The following is a 16,333-nucleotide window of genomic DNA, read 5'->3' as shown; positions in this document are numbered from 1 at the left end:
GAACGAAACACAGAAAAGGTCTCAGAAGTTCAAAACATGAAGGGCTGACATGCTGGTGCCACAGTCTACGCCCTGCTGACAGCTCTAAATAAATGTTGCAACTGAGTTAAACTCAATGACTTTCAAAGGATGTCTGTGTTTGGCAAAGGACAAAAGTATTGTGTTGTCCTCCAAGTGTGCATGTCCCTGTAGGTCTAACATCACGTGAAAATTATTGATTGACCGACACCAGCTATATTACCATGGTAACCCAGCCATTCAGTAATTTAATCAGCTGTGTTGGATCAAGGACACATGTAAAACCTGCAGGACAGCGTGCTCGAGGCCTGGAGTTGGATCCCCTGTGTTAGTGGATGTGAGGACAATCAAAGCAGCCAGTCAGCCAAAGCTGAAGCATTCCCTGCATTCAGTATGAGCCATTAAAAAAACCTCAGGTGCAGTTTAACACGAGTCTGTGGAGACGGACTCAGTTTGGAGTCAACCTCAAGCAGCCATCACAGGAACTGCAGGCGCGCGCGCGCCTCCGCCTTATCTTAATGCTTCCGCCTGCTTTTACGGACAGAGTGGTGCATCCTGTTGGATGTGGAGGATCTTTTGCTCCGTCTGCGGCCACAGCTCCCAGCAGCGGATCGCGGTGACAGAGAGTGTGTGTCTGTGTGTGTGAGATGGGGATTATTCTCATTTCACAGCAGAGGACAGAGGACGAGGTGAGTTATTCCCAAGTCCTTCATGAACCTTTGCGTAAAGGCGAGTGTGTGTGTGTGTGTGTGTGTGTGTGTGTGTGTGTAACGGCTGTGATGGACCGTGCGCGCGTATTTTCTGCCGTGTATGAATAACCGCAGACATCAGAGAGCGTCAACTTTTCATTTTGGTGATTTATTAAAAACAGTTTTGTCAGCTCTGCTGTCACGTTTGAGCGCTCGTGCTGTCATCGTTAATTAGCGCTGGCGGTTAATTGGCTTTCCTGTCACATAGCGTGAAAACAGCGCGCGCAGAATGAGACCATAACCGAAAACATTGTCCTGATCTCCGCGGAGACGCTCAGAATCTGCGATCCGCTGTATCGATCCTCTGAATCATGTCAGCAGCCTGTAGGCCTGAATCAGCCTGTACACGAGTCCAGTGAAATCCTCACTGTGATGCGTGTGAACTGACCCTGCGCTATTAAGTGTGGGCCTGTCATTCAAATTACATATGATTTTATAGATGTCGCAAACTGTGCCAGTGCAGCTTAACTGCAGCCACCGAGCTAAAGAACCTCTAATCTTCTTATCTCAGGTTATTATTTAATGTCATAACTCTTATGTGCTGCTTCTGTCATTTATTGATGTAAGGTAGGATTAGTGAAAACCGAAACGTGGTGCAGGCCTGAGGGGTCAGAGGCTGCTGCTGACCAAAATGAGAAAAAGTCGACTGTAATGAGAGATGAAAGACCACAAGGACACACGAACCAAATATGAAGAAGGATCAAAGACCACAGACTGTATATGAAGGATGGACATAGACACTGTGAATGAGGTTCTGTTTTGAGGCTAATGTGAGAAATGTGCTGCAGCTCCAGAAGGTGGGAAACACAGTAATCGCATCACATTTGTTTCCATGTTCCTACAGTTAACTCAGATTTGTGTCTGTGGGCTGTTTTTCATTGACTTTGCTGCCAGATTAGTGGTAACACTTAGATAAGCCAATAAGAGAAAGTGTTTTTGTATGTTATTGTTAGCTGGTATTTACTGGAGTTGCAGATACACATTTACATACTGTCATCATAGGCGTGACTGTTTTGCTGAACTGTTCCTTTCACCGATCAGATGGTTGTACAGCATGCATCCTTAATGGCTTTAAAATGCATGAATTTGGTTCGCAAGTTTGAAATTAATTGTATTCTGAGGTAATGAACACTTAAATCCAGCTGTGATGTGTGTTTGGGATCATTGTCCTGTTGGAGCACCTAACTGTGTGATTTCATCATTCTGTCCACTTTGTCTAATGCACCAATACCACAGACAGCAAAGCCGGAGCTTGATGCTACTACCACCATGCTTGACAGTTGTACGCTCTACAATCATTCCACTCTGGAAAAGGAACAATAAAAAAAAAAGATTAAAAGCCAAAAATTACTCTGACATTAATGCACAAGTTACTGATTAATATCTCCAGCACAGTGTTTATGGTTCCTTCACTACACATAATAACAGAGACAAACATAGACTGTATATGAATGATGAACACACGTTGACGTTACCCAATGGTTAGTGAATTTTTGTTGTGAAGACTTAGTCTGAGCTGTCAATGAGAATGGGCTGCTTTATATGCCCTTCTCACGCTAATAGGAGCACCATTAGCAGCCTGAAACTAGTGATTTAGCAGAGCGGTCTCCAACCCCGGGCCATGAACCGGTACCAGTCCATGAGTCGTTTGGTAACAGGCCGCAAGAGTTGAGGCTCGGGTGTGAAATTTATGGTTTTCAGGGTTTTTATTGTGTTTTTTATATTGTTAATTTGGTTTCCCTGGGTCTTTTGCCGTGTGTTATGAATAAATCTCCTTTTTTTCGGTACAGATACTGGTTTTATTTTGTTGTATTTATCCGCGACACCTTAAAGGCGGGTCTGTGAAAATATTGTCGGACATAAACAGGTCCGTGGTGCAAAAAAGGTTGGACTGCTGATGTAGCCCATAAACTCATCAGGAAAGTGGTCACTGGGTGTGTTCAGTGCAGCAGAGGAGTCGCCCCCTGCTGGCAGAATGCAGGTTTAAGGCATTTCTACAAGTGATTTTATGCACAGTCGGCAAGAGAAACACCTGTTGTTAAATATCAGACATTTTAAAAGTGACCTGTTATTGCAGTGAGTAAATAACCACCAGATAATAAATCTAAAACAAGACCATTAACCAACAACAGGTCATAAGTAAACCATGTAGGGTTAGCTCGTGTTTTAGCCACATGCTAAATTTTAGACTTATTGTAGAAACTAAAAGATGCTAACTATCAGATCAAGGCTTTAACATGCTCTTGGCTACAATATCCCGTCAAAAGGAACAAATAGGTGAAAATTCCTTCTAAAAGAACAGATGTGAACAAGCCCTGACTCTGACATGTAACTGTCGAGCATGAGATGCTAAAGGTTAATTTAGCACACCTGGGTCCACCAGCTAAGTTTTTATTCCTTGCATTCTTATCAAGGATGGATAGATTTTATTGCACTTGGTCCTTGGACCACAGCACTGTCACGGTATTGGTAAAATATGCAGGAACTACAGAGCTGCATTCAGCCTCTAACACCCTCTGTGATATCGGTGCAATGATTCTGGTCGTGCGGTAAACCAGCGCTTGCAGCTGATGTGTTTTCTGCATGTGTCGCTGTTTGACGGTGCACATTTTCCCTCTCACCTACACATACTCTTCCTCCCTCCTTTCTCCCTCTCTACGGTTTCTACCTCCTCCATCCATCCATCCATCCATCCATCCATCCATCCAAGCAGCCTTTCTGGACACAACACCTCCCCCTCCTTCCTCCTCCTCTTTCTACAGCAACATAGCCGAGGATTAGAAGAAACGAATACTTCATCGGTGACATTAACCAAAGCTTCGTCTGTTCACACGCTCACGCGGACGAAGAGGGGAGATCAGCAGCAGATCCCTCGGCTGTCAGACGCAGAGGAATGATAATTAGAAAAAGATTGACTCGGCAGCAAGAAGAGGAGAGGATCCGGCCTGCAGCAGCAGCGAGGCGAGCAGAGGAATACGTGAAGACGGAGAGCGAGAACAGAAGGAGGGATTGAAGTGATCGTAATCTGGTGAAGAGGAAGAAGAAGAGAGCGAAACCTCGGAGCATCAGCAGCACTTCTTTTTTTTTTTTTTTTTTTCTGAGAGAGATGATGGTGACAGTAGCGTCAGCGAAGGAGGGGAGAGAGGGATGAGCTTGGATCAATAATCCTCCCTCCTCCTCCACCTTCATCCCTCCATCACCTCTGCAGGAGCCGCTGAAACCTGTGAGACTCCTTCTTGTTTTGTTTTTTCTGGGTGCTGCATCGTGTGTGTGTGTGTGTGTGTGTGTGTGTGTGTGTGTGTGTGTGTCAGTGAGTGTGCGCTGTCATATGTGTGTCATGTGCATGTAGCTGTCGACTATATAGGCCACACAGACCATTATTGTGTGTGTAGCCTGTTTTTTAACTGTGCATATGCTGCACATGTTCGTGTGTATGTTTGCATGTGCTTCACGTGTGTGTGCGCGTGCAAGTGGAATGAGGCTGTTGTATGTGAAATGTGTGGGTTGTAAGAACTTGTGTGTTTGTGGCAAATAACATGACTGAAAGTGGCCAATTAAAATAGTCCCGCTGCTGTTAAATAAGATCGACATTATGTAAAAGATCAGAGGAAAAAGGGTTCAGGCCGCCCACACACCGATGAATTGTGTGCACATGCAGAGCAAAGAGTGAAGATTGATTTCAGTGTAAGATTTAGAACTCAGAAATAGGATTATGCCACACAGTAAATGACTGTTTTTCTGCTATTTCTTAAGCATTTCCCCATGAAACCAGTGCACAATAACAAAGATTTATGGAAATACTTAAAATTCATCAGCGATTTTAGAAACTGTAGTTTAACGAGATCAGGCTGGGCTACCGTACCTCCACCAAGGCATTTCCTCCATGGATGGATGAATGGATCCAGATTAGACCATAAAGACCATTAAAAGTTAAAATTTGAAAAAATGCCTGAATCCACTTCCCATAATTCTGTTGTACATGTACATGTACAATAACAATAAAGGTCTATTTCTGATCCTAATTTAGGCAAAGCCTCACTTCTAGAAACCTGTCGTCTATGTCAGTCTTGAACATTTTGAGATTTCTTTCTGAAAACCCAACAAATTGAACCAATCCTGTGATCTCCATGGTGAAGGCAGGAAAAATAAAATTCAGAGCAGCTGATACCATAACACCCTGATTTCATCTGATGACGCAGTGCCAGGCCGGGTTAGTTCTTGGATGAGGGGCTGCCTGGAAATACCAGGTGTTGTGATAGGCTGGCAACCTGTGCAGGTGTACACCACCCAGCCCCACCGCTGCGCTGTGATGGATACGCTGTTCAGAAAATAAATGTAATGAATTACTTTTCTGTATGTTCATGTAGTTCACCGTCCACGAATAAAACAGGTTGTGTTTCCACTTGTTGAGACTCAACATAGTTAAAAATTCTCCTACAGCAAAGATTTATAACGAGCACGTAGGTCGTGATGGTGCGCGGCTCTTGACTTACATTGTGAAGCATCTTGTAAACCAGCGCTATATAAATTTCATTAAATTGCGTTGCAGAAACATGGAGAGCTACAATCAGGGTAATTGTGCCACCATCAGTGCTAACTGTGTATCCTCCTCCTGCTGGTTATGAGTAGGCCTGCACCACCCATACGACACGTAGCCTGCCTTGTTATTCGCAGAAAAACACAGTTTAAAACACAACAAGTGCTGCAACAGTAAAAGTAACACAAACCTTAGTGCACTCTCTTACACCAGACTCAAAATACAAACTGTATCTGGGTATTGTAAGGCGCTTGGAAAGAAAAGTGTCTCATCCGAGAAGCTTCTTCAACACACTGAAGAAGCTGAGAGGTGAAACATCTTCAAGCCACTTAAAGAAGTCCAGACGCTTTTCTTTCCAAGCTCCTTAGACGACGATGACCGGGATGACTGAGAACCTTATGTATCCAGGTTTGTTTGTTTTTTCCTCCTCCTCCTTTTTTCAGCTTCTCCCTTTACGGGTTGCCAAAGCAGATCATCTACTCATCCTATCCTCTAGCATCGTCTGTCATACCAACTCTCTGCACGACATCCATGAATCTTCTCTGTGATCCTCTTTTTCCTCCTGCCTGGCAGCTCTATCTGAAACGTCCTTTGTCCAGTATATCCAAAGTCCACCTCTGCAGCTTTCTGCTTTAATATGGTCAAACTGTATCCAGGTCTATAGTGCAGCATCTTTCCCGCGGATGGATTACCTCTCTTGTTGTGTCCACCAGACGTTTGCAAACCCATGCTTAGATGTTTTAACTGTGTAGCACCACTTGGGGCAGTGTGAGAAATATGTGGAAAGGTAATGTGGTCTCCTGTAATGTTTGTGCTGCTCATGTTTTAGCTTGGCTCCTGTGCAGAGAAAACAGACGTTATAATAAACAAAGAACGAAGAAAAGCTATCCACCGCGTGTTGTGTTTGGAGACGTGCTGCTGGTTTTTTGAAGTCACTAAATCTCTCAAGCTTCTGTGACGGTTGAGTTGCTGTATGAGGTTTGAGTCAAAGAACAAGACACATGCAGAAAATGCATCCCCAGATTTTTTTTATAAAATGTGCTAACGGCTGTCTAAATGACTCGGGTAAAGTTAGTAGCATGCGTGCTTGTTGTTTTTGTCTGCTTCCACTTGCCTTTGCACTAGGATGATGTCGGAGTAAATGTGCAGTCATATTCGTTGTGTTCCCACTAGTGCTGTCAGCGTAAATCTCGTTGAAATGACGTTAACGCCACAACACGGCAAATCTCCGTTAACGAGCTACCGCGGATCGCCCTGAGCGTGGGGCTGGACGGCCAACACGTTAACGAGCTAACTGCGCTAACACACTAGCTCCCACCCATGTAATTGAGCATTGCGTGGCACATCCAACATACTGTTTTACTTTAGTCCATGACGCGCTTACCTTCAGGGTCATACGTCACATGAAAACCAAGATGGTTCCAAAGGCCAGATCTGAATGAGGGTGGGGGAGGTTCAATTTGCCATGTTGCAACGAGCTTAGCTTCTGTCAATACAACATTTTTAATTTATTTTATCAACTTTTCTTCTGAGGATGCTGTCTGTGTTGAGCGCTCAGTGGATCTGCGCTCGACAGTGCAGCCTAGGCGGAGTAGTCGAACGCAGATCCACTGAGCGCTCAACACAGACAGCATCGTCAGAAGAAAAGTTGATAAAATAAATTAAAAATGTTGTATTGTTCGATACATATGCGTACCGAACCTAAAGCACTGTATCGAACGGTTCAATATCGATACGAGTATCGTTGCACTCCTAGTCTTTACAATAAAAGGCACCTCGGGGTTGCTGTTGTTGTGATTTGGTGCCATATAAATAAAATAAAATTAGATGGTTAACCTGTACTCAACCAATTGGTTACCATGACTACTTTGTCAGTCACCAAACACAAAGACATTCAGCGCTATCACTGCATCCACAGATTGTTCCTCAGTCGCATTGTTCCAGTGCGACTGAGGAATAAATGGATGCAAACTGTGATTGAAGTGAGTAATGATGGCCTGTGCTGGTTTACATCGAGGGACACGATTGGTTCTTCATCTGCTAAATGCAACACTGTTTACACCAGATCTGCTGTGCACATCTGATCATTGGTCCGTTAATGAAGTCACTGTGTAAAAGAAGACTGCTTGTACTTTTTTGTTGTTAGTTTGTAAGCATTTATTCATCTTATAACCTCTGATGGACAATCAGAGAAGGATGTGCTTGAGGATCCGCTGAGCTAACTAAGGATGATTGTTAATATGTTAGAGTAAGAAATTAGCCATTTCAGCTATCCTATGTTACAGTGGGGCAAAAAAGTATTTAGTCAGCCACCGATTGTGCAAGTTCCCCCACTTAAAATGATGACAGAGGTCAGTAATTTGCACCAGAGGTACACTTCAACTGTGAGAGACAGAATGTGGGGAAAAAAAATCCATGAATCCACATGGTAGGATTTGTAAAGAATTTATTGGTAAATCAGGGTGGAAAATAAGTATTTGGTCACCTCAAACAAGGAAAATCTCTGGCTCTCAAAGACCTGTAACGTCTTCTGTAAGAAGCTTTTCTGTCCCCCACTCGTTACCTGTATGAATGGCACCTGTTTGAACTCATCATCTGTATAAAAGACACCTGTCCACAGCCTCAAACAGTCAGACTCCAAACTCCGCCATGGCCAAGACCAAAGAGCTTTCGAAGGACACCAGGAAAAGTATTGTAGACCTGCACCAGACTGGGAAGAGTGAATCTACAATAGGCAAGCAGCTTGGTGTGAAAAAACCAACTGTGGGAGCAATCATCAGAAAATGGAAGACATACAAGACCACTGATAATCTCCCTCGATCTGGGGCTCCACACAAGATCTCATCCCGTGGGGTCAAAATGATCATGAGAACGGTGAGCAAAGATCCCAGAACCACACGGGGGGACCTGGTGAATGACCTGCAGAGAGCTGGGACCAAAGTAACAAAGGTCACCATCAGTAACACACTACAACGGCAGGGAATCAAATCCCGCAGTGCCAGACGTGTTCCGCTGCTGAAGCCAGTGCATGTCCAGGCCCGTCTGAAGTTTGCCAGAGAGCACATGGATGATACAGCAGAGGATTGGGAGAATGTCATGTGGTCAGATGAAACCAAAGTAGAACTCTTTGGTATAAACTCAACTCGTCGTGTTTGGAGGAAGAAGAATACTGAGTTGCATCCCAAGAACACCATACCTACTGTGAAGCATGGGGGTGGAAACATCATGCTATGGGGCTGTTTTTCTGCCAAGGGGACAGGACGACTGATCCGTGTTAAGGACAGAATGAATGGGGCCATGTATCGTGAGATTTTGAGCCAAAACCACCTTCCATCAGTGAGAACTTTGAAGATGAAACGAGGCTGGGTCTTCCAACATGACAATGATCCAAAACACACCGCCCGGGCAACAAAGGAGTGGCTCCGTAAGAAGCATTTGAAAGTCCTGGAGTGGCCTAGCCAGTCTCCAGACCTCAACCCCATAGAAAATCTGTGGCGGGAGTTGAAAGTCCGTGTTGCTCGGCGACAGCCCCAAAACATCACTGCTCTCGAGAAGATCTGCATGGAGGAATGGGCTAAAATACCAGCTACTGTGTGTGCAAACCTGGTAAAGACCTATAGTAAACGTTTGACCTCTGTTATTGCCAACAAAGGTTATGTTACAAAGTATTGAGTTGTATTTTTGGTATTGACCAAATACTTATTTTCCACCCTGATTTACCAATAAATTCTTTACAAATCCTACCATGTGGATTCATGGATATTTTTTTTTTCACATTCTGTCTCTCACAGTTGAAGTGTACCTCTGGTGCAAATTACTGACCTCTGTCATCATTTTAAGTGGGGGAACTTGCACAATCGGTGGCTGACTAAATACTTTTTTGCCCCACTGTAGCTAATTAAATGAGTAAAACCATCTGATCTTTCAGTAAGCTTAAAGTCTTCTGATGCAGCCTTTGTCCAGCCAGTGCCTAAGGCTTCAACAGTTTAGACGCTCAAACAGCCAAGAAAGGGTTAAAGTGCAATTCCACCATCAACTTCTTTGTAAAGAAATGTTTAATGATTCAGTTGTTCATCATTAACTCACTCCTCTTTAGTTCCTTTGTCATCGACAGAAACACTGTCAGTTTTTGTCCTCAAAGTTCGGCTTCATAACAAAGCTGATAACTGGCAGGAACAAACTTAAAACCTATTCAGTGTGAGTGAACAGTTACACACAAACGCTCTGTGTGGAGCAGACATAAAGCAGTGATGTGCAGAGAGAGAGAGGGATGGTGGTCAGTTAGTGAGCCATGAATAATTGAATGTGCTTAATGGGAAGGGATATAAAAACTGAAACTGTTTGGCCGCGCTGCAATAGAGACCAGAAGGCTGAGCGCTCGTGTGTGAGCATGTAGAGCTGTTCTTCTGAGGACCGGTTTCACTGTTAGACCGTCAGTGTGGATGTTGTTGGTTCCCACATGCCTTCAGGCTGTGTGAGGGTAAAGCCTTGGCTTAGGGTTAGGTTTAGGATCAGCTCTGCTTTTGGGTGGGAATTATGCAGTTAGTGGTCATTTTTAAGGTTGGAGGAAGAAGCTCCATGATGCCAGTAGATCAGGGAACACGTTCACAAAACAGCCATGCAAACAAGGACGTTGGCTGTGATGGTGCAGTCCTTATGGCTTCTAAAGCACAGCAGTGACCCTAAGATCAATCTAGTATGAAGTGTTTAAAGTGCCATTACCCACAAATGCATTCAGATAATTTCAGTTTTCTGTGAAGACATTTTGTTTTCCTCTCTGTGCTGATTAGTGTGTTTAGCAGTTTGGTGTCATTAAACAGTCCAGTTGGTTAGTGACCGTGGTCACAGCAACAGTCTCAAAGACACCTCACTCGCAGACCTACAGATGGAGCTTCTTTTTAATGTGAGGCAGCAGCACCTCGCTGGCCTTTTTAATGTCCCGCCTTTTTGAATTACCTTGAAACTAATCGTTTCCATCATTAGGGGTGTGTCCACCTTAACTGACAGGTGGACACCATCGCTCTTAATTGGAGTTATTGGAATGCAGTTTTTGTCCTGTCAGGTGATTTATTTATTTATTTATTTTATTTTTTTTTATTTTTTTCTAAATAAATAATAATTTCCAAGGATCAGAAACAAATATAGTCAGCTGGTCATTTTTCCCACAGCCCTGCAGGGACACGATACCTTCACCGAACAAGATTCACATGTCTAACAAACAGCTTTCCAGTTCCTTTTATCAATTTTTTATTAATGATTTTCACTAATTTAAAGCTGCTATGATACCTTTTTTGGTTTTATGACACACTGTGAGACATAAAAGACGAGTACTTTGCTGTGTATTGTTGTAAACTTATATTGTTGTATAAGCCTTCAGTTTCAAGCAGCCCCTGAAAGCCTGAAATTAAGACTGAAGTGATATACGCTGCAGATGGTAATATCAGTTTACTCAGCAGCATTATCTTTTGTTTCCTCCCACTGTTATCAACACGCTGTTCTCAGTTTTTAAGCTTAGTGATTGGCTGTTTCTTCCTGAAATTTGTTGCTTATAACCAAACTGTGGAAGCTTGTGGCGTTCGAGCATGTTGTGTTTGTGTGTTTAAATGTTGCTCTGATGCACAAAAAGAACAACGTAGAAGGTTAGCAGAAGATCTGAAGCTGAGTGAAATGGAAGGAACGAGGTGGATAAAGACAGATGAGCGATAGCGATAGTGTAGGAGGAGAGGCCGATGGTGTGTGTGATCATTTTTCGTGTCTCTCACGACCGAGACGGAGCATGTCATTGGTATTTATGGGCTGAGAGACCTCACACTCTTTGCAACTGTTCTGTCAGAGAGCAGGAAGGGCCGGAGATTTGAAAAGACAACAGATGGAGGAAAAGCATGGAGAAAAGAAAGATCAGGTAGAGAGCAGCGAAAGGAGGAAGCAAGAGAGAAGAGGGGTAATGATGAAAGGCGGACCAGAGAGCAGGTGATGAAAGAAGGGCAAGAAACGACTGAGAGCATCAATGCTGGTGTTTCCTGCTGACTCTGCTTCTTATATGCCTTTTCCCTTCTCTTCTTCTTTTACATGTAACGGCTGCATGACTGGAAGAAGGATCCAGAAGTGCCATCCAGCTGGATTATGGTGATGACGGTGAAACCGAAATGTCTCGCAGCGTTCGGGAAGAACACCAATATTTAACATGACCTTTGACCTTTACCTATCACCTCCTGTGACAGAGCAACTGCAGGAAGACAGGCTGAGGCCTGCTGGTGAGTCCATGGACCAGGAGGAGGTGAAGCTCTGCTCTTCCATGCTCATTAGAAGATGATTTTCGACTGACGTTACACTTTTTGATTTGCTGAGCTTTGAGTTGCGAACTTCGGTCCCAGGTCATATTAATGATGGCGAGTGTCTGAACTGAGCTAGCATAACCATCTGCTGACTGTGAGATTTGGAAAATCAGCACATGGCTTCTGACCCCAGGATTATGAGACTCTGCAGGGAAGCCGATGCTTAGTCAACTCACAGTTCACGGCTCCAGTGGACCGTTGGTGGAAAAAATGACTAGTTTCACAAGATCTCAATAGACTGGAGTCAGCAATGATAACATGCAATATCTTTAATAGAGAGGGGCAAGCAAATCCCCCGTCAGCTGTGCTTTCCACACCTGCTTCTGGGAAACTGATGTTCTGATGTGCTGTATGGAGTGCAGAGTCCGGATTCAACTGATTCATTGAAAAACAGGAAGTTTAACGGACCGTTCTGACTGTCGGCGAGACAAGGCAATCTCGCACTCTAACCCGATCGTTCTGGTTTTAACTGTCATGGGTCTGAACCCCGGCAGGAGTACCTGACCGAACCAGGGAATGGTCGGCAGCTCAATAAAACTCTGTGTTTGGAGCACGCGAGGGCGAGGTCCATCTTGATCTCTGATTCAGAACTCGAAGAAGAAAAAGTCCTCTCCCCCCCACTTACCTCTGGTGGGGGGGAGGGTGAAGGGTACTTTTGTTTTAAGGTTTAGGATTTATTTTTCACACAGTAGGCTTTAGGCTGTAGAGTTGGGCGACTCTGCTCTGCGTAACTTCAGATCCGGTCCAAGTTCTTCTTTGCGTTCGGCCAGTTTGAGGGAGTTGTATCCTCGGCCCTGTGGCTTATTTGTGTCACCACTCTTTGAGTTAGCCTTTGGCTCTGCACTAGCAGTAGCTGTGACTCAGGCAGCATTTCATCCGGTGCGGAAGTTTAGCATTTAGACTCAGTGCTGCCTTGAATTGTATTACCTGGATCTAAACAACTGTGACAGCATTTAGGCTAAAAGTGACCGTTGTCCACTGGGCATTTCCATAGCCGTTTTTCTTTTTTGTTTTGTTAGCCTGAGGTTTCCTAGCCATTAGCTTGAGTGCTACCTTTCAGACCTATTAGTCATGGATGCTAATCAGGGCCCAGGCCAGGGCAGTCCAGAAAGCCCTAACCGGGCCGTGGAGTATCTTCTTGAACTCAACAACATCATTGAAAGCCAGCAGAAACTTTTAGAAACGCAGCGGCGCCGAATTGAGGAGTTGGAGGTCCAGCTGGACCGGCTCAGCCAAGAGAACAAGGACCTCCGTTTGGACCGGCAGCCCGTCGCTCCTCCCCCACCTGCGCCTCCTCCCGAGCCTCCTCTCCCTCCTCCTCCGCCACCACCGCCGCCGGCTCAGACCACATCGGCTTCCATTTCCACAAAGAATCACCATCACCACAACAGCCAGCACCAGGCTCCGGCACAGCCTCCCTGCTCCATCCCCCTCCACCACCAGCATCATCAGGTGCACCACCACTCCTCCACCCACCACTCCCACTCCTATAATAGCACCAACAGCACTGCTCCGACTCCAATTCCAGTTCCCTCTCCAACCTGCGCCCCAACACCTCACTCTGTACTGACCCAAATTTCAGCTCCGATCTCCTCTTCAGCCCCGGCTGCTCCTCCCCCACCTCCGATTCCACCCAGGGATCAGCCGCGAGCCCACAGCCGGCTGACTCGCATGCCCTCCACCAGCACTGGCACCAACACCAACTTCGTGGAGAAAGAGAAGGAAAGGCTGGAGCGCCTGCATAGAGCCAACGCTGCCAACAACCATCACGCCCACACCCTCCACCACCACAAATTGTAAGTTCCACTGTATTTTTACTACAAGCAGGGCCAAAGGTAGTACGAGAAGATGGCAAACCAGGCAAAGAGCTGACGGTAAAATGGTGAAAAGTGCCTTGTAGTTCTTGAGATTCCTTTCATTTCATGGGGAAAAATAAGGGATGCCATATTGCCACAGTTATCCTGAGGGGGTGCACCTCCCCCAGCACATCTCTTTGTGTCTGTACAGATCACCTTTTGCCTTTTCTTTGTGTAATAAATGCTTTCAAATCTTGCAGTAAAAATCTTTTAACTACTAGGGAACACGTATTGCACATATGTTTTTATAATATGGCATCCTATCACTAAATTTTCAAACGTAACCTTGGCTTGAAGCCCGTCACTACATTGTCTGCTTTGCCAAAACTCGTGTAAATCTTTGGCTTTGATCGCTACTAACTTTGCTGCTTCTCTCACTCAGGTTTTGTGCAAGCGCTCTTGCTTAGTCTGACCAGGAAACATCTGTTTTGCTTGATTCCTTGCTGGTGCAGATATGCGAGCAAGCTGAACAGGGTTTACTTTAAAGGACTCAAACAAGTCGGAGAGGTGAAGTTTGCCACTCGAGTGTTCCCTCCTCCAAACCAGAGAGGTTTGTGAGACAGTGTGATTGGTGGGTGTACCGGACTGATAAACATTCATCCTTTTATCAGCTAATAGAGCTGCAGAGTGAAAATTTTATAAATTGCAGACAAGCGGGAGCGTGTGGGACTCGAGGGACAGATGAACTAAACAGCTACAAATCTCAAACACTGATAATTGGTGGAGCGACGACTCGAAAGCATTATGCAACCGATACTTTTGGAATAGGAGCGGTTGTTTGCTGAGAGGCCAGAAAGAAAACACTGTGTACTGTACTGATCACCATGGTAGCTTCCTCTTTTGATTTGTGCTCATATTTTGTTTTAATTTTGTCACCCTGAAGTTGTTTTTCGTTGGCTTGGATCGGCTTTGTTGCCTGGCAACACTGTCTTGCGCGCATCATATCAGGAAGTGTTGAATGACTGCTCCTCGCTGCCGTCTGTGACTTTCGTCTCCGGTGCCGTAGGCAACAGGATGCGGGCTTGCGGCTGTCCCGTGTGTCCATCGGGCACTTCCTTCGTAGCTGGTAACGCCGAAGCATTGGAAGTGCTGGCCATGGTGATCTCTGTTGCTATGCAACTGTGGAAAACCTATTTGAAGGACAGCACTCTGGCTAACAGTTGAATGGTTTTCACCTCGCTCAGAGGAACATGGAGCATCGCCTTCTTCCCTCTGCAAGCACAGAGCAGCTGCAGGAGCGAGGCTCCCGTTAGACCTGCAGATATGAGGCTGGGGAAACGCAGTGATGACTCATGGAGAAAGATTTTATAGTACTATAGCTTTGTCTTATAAGCTCTCGTACGTGCAGCCATTGCACACAGAGGTTGATAGAGGGTGAGTCAGACTCTCAGATATGGGTTCGTGTGATTAATCAAAGTGCAGGGAAGAAAAAAATCCTTCTGAGCCCTGAGTCATGGGACGTTCAGGTGCAGCCGAAATTGTGAGAAAAAGCCGACCTCAAGCTTGCAAATGATGTAACATGTGCAGAACAATGATGAAGTCTGACAGCAGCGGAGATAAGGCTGATTCGTTATGAAATCGCACAGCACAATCTGCTGCTCGCTGCCTCTTCGACTGACTGAGTGCGATCCAATAAATCCCACACTACACTGGGGTAGATTATGGCACAGAGGCATGACAGCATGTTGCAGAGCTGCCTACACTGGTTTCTGAGCGATTTCATTTAGGGCATGATGCAGCAAACTGCAAAACACCCTCACACAGATTAATCCTGCAGCACCTTGGGCTGAAGCGGGGAGAAACACGAGCCACACTAGGAAGCAGTAAATACTGCACAACATGACGAAGCAGTTGAAATGTTTCAACTGATGAGAGCCCGACTACATGCAGCAACTTCTACATGTCGGTGTCAATTTTCATTTACGGTACTGCCAACAAATCTATCCACAATGTGTCCTTGCTCCAAGATCAAACACCTGCACGTCGACAGAAACGTACAGATCCAAGAATGTCCGAAGTGTAAGTTGCATCAGTTATTTATCAGTTGGTTTGCACAGCCATACTAAGACAAAAATAAACCTCACCACAGCACATCACAGTTGGGCAACTGGAGAAATGGACCATTGATTGATCAAGTGCATCACCACTTGGTTTTTTGTTCTCAAGCCTGGTTTATGTGGTTCTTCTGCAGAGCTGAGAGCCCAATGTTATCGTGTTGAGCAAAAGTCAGGAGCCGGGCTTAACTGTACCTCTGCTGGGACATATTAGCTAATTGTTCTAGTATTTTATGCAAAGGAAGCATCAGCAAACCCCATTTGTTGGGCTAATGAGGCAGATTGGAAAACCTAATGCCTATTTGGCAGTACAAAAATAGTCAGCTGCACAGAGTTTGAGAGAACCTTGAATGGTTTTTATTAAAGATTGCTGAGGATTCTGTGAACTCATCATCTTCTAGTGCTGCATGAAGCGGTGGCCCCAAACATCTGTTCACATCTGGGCAGGGCCCGTATCTGAAGAAAAAGGCATGCACTTTGTAACTGCTTGGTTTACCCCTGGAGTACAGTATGCACGGTTGTACGTTCTCAAATAAATGGAAAGACAATCTCGGCTGATGGTGATGTTTTATTTTCTGTGCATTAAGTAAAGCTAAGTATTAAGTAATATCAGTTGCCAGAGCTCACGCGATGAACTGTGAGGAGGCCGTAACCGTAATCAGTGCTGTTCCATCCCATTGATCCACGAGGGAAGACTGATGGAGGACGGTTATGGTAATGAACAGAGAGAGAGATGTTGTTTCTGCAGTGTGGGTGTGGAGGAGTCACAGGAGTCAGATCTGTA

The 16,333-nt window shown here is 45.0% G+C and overlaps 1 protein-coding gene across 5 annotated transcripts in view; it reads left to right on the top strand.

The window, feature by feature from the left end:
• Positions 1-319: 319 nt before the first annotated feature.
• Positions 320-16,333, top strand: part of LOC101464467 (IQ motif and SEC7 domain-containing protein 1) — a 179,572-nt gene continuing 163,558 nt past the window's right edge. For 2 of the 5 annotated variants that reach the window (XM_076878325.1, XM_023153669.3), the window contains exons 1-3: positions 320-707; positions 3,481-3,990; positions 11,398-13,435. In XM_076878325.1, the coding sequence (XP_076734440.1) occupies positions 12,711-13,435 (725 nt within the window). In that variant the 5' untranslated portion in view covers positions 320-707; positions 3,481-3,990; positions 11,398-12,710. The remainder of the gene's footprint in view (positions 708-3,480; positions 3,991-11,397; positions 13,436-16,333) is intronic. The other 3 variants (XM_076878321.1, XM_076878324.1, XM_076878323.1) reach the window with 3 other exon arrangements.

Source organism: Maylandia zebra, linkage group LG20, assembly GCF_041146795.1.
Source record: "Maylandia zebra isolate NMK-2024a linkage group LG20, Mzebra_GT3a, whole genome shotgun sequence".
In the NCBI taxonomy this organism is placed as follows: Eukaryota; Metazoa; Chordata; class Actinopteri; order Cichliformes; family Cichlidae; genus Maylandia; species Maylandia zebra.
The sequence above is the reverse complement of the archived record's forward strand: the minus strand, read 5'-3'. Positions and strand labels throughout refer to the sequence as shown.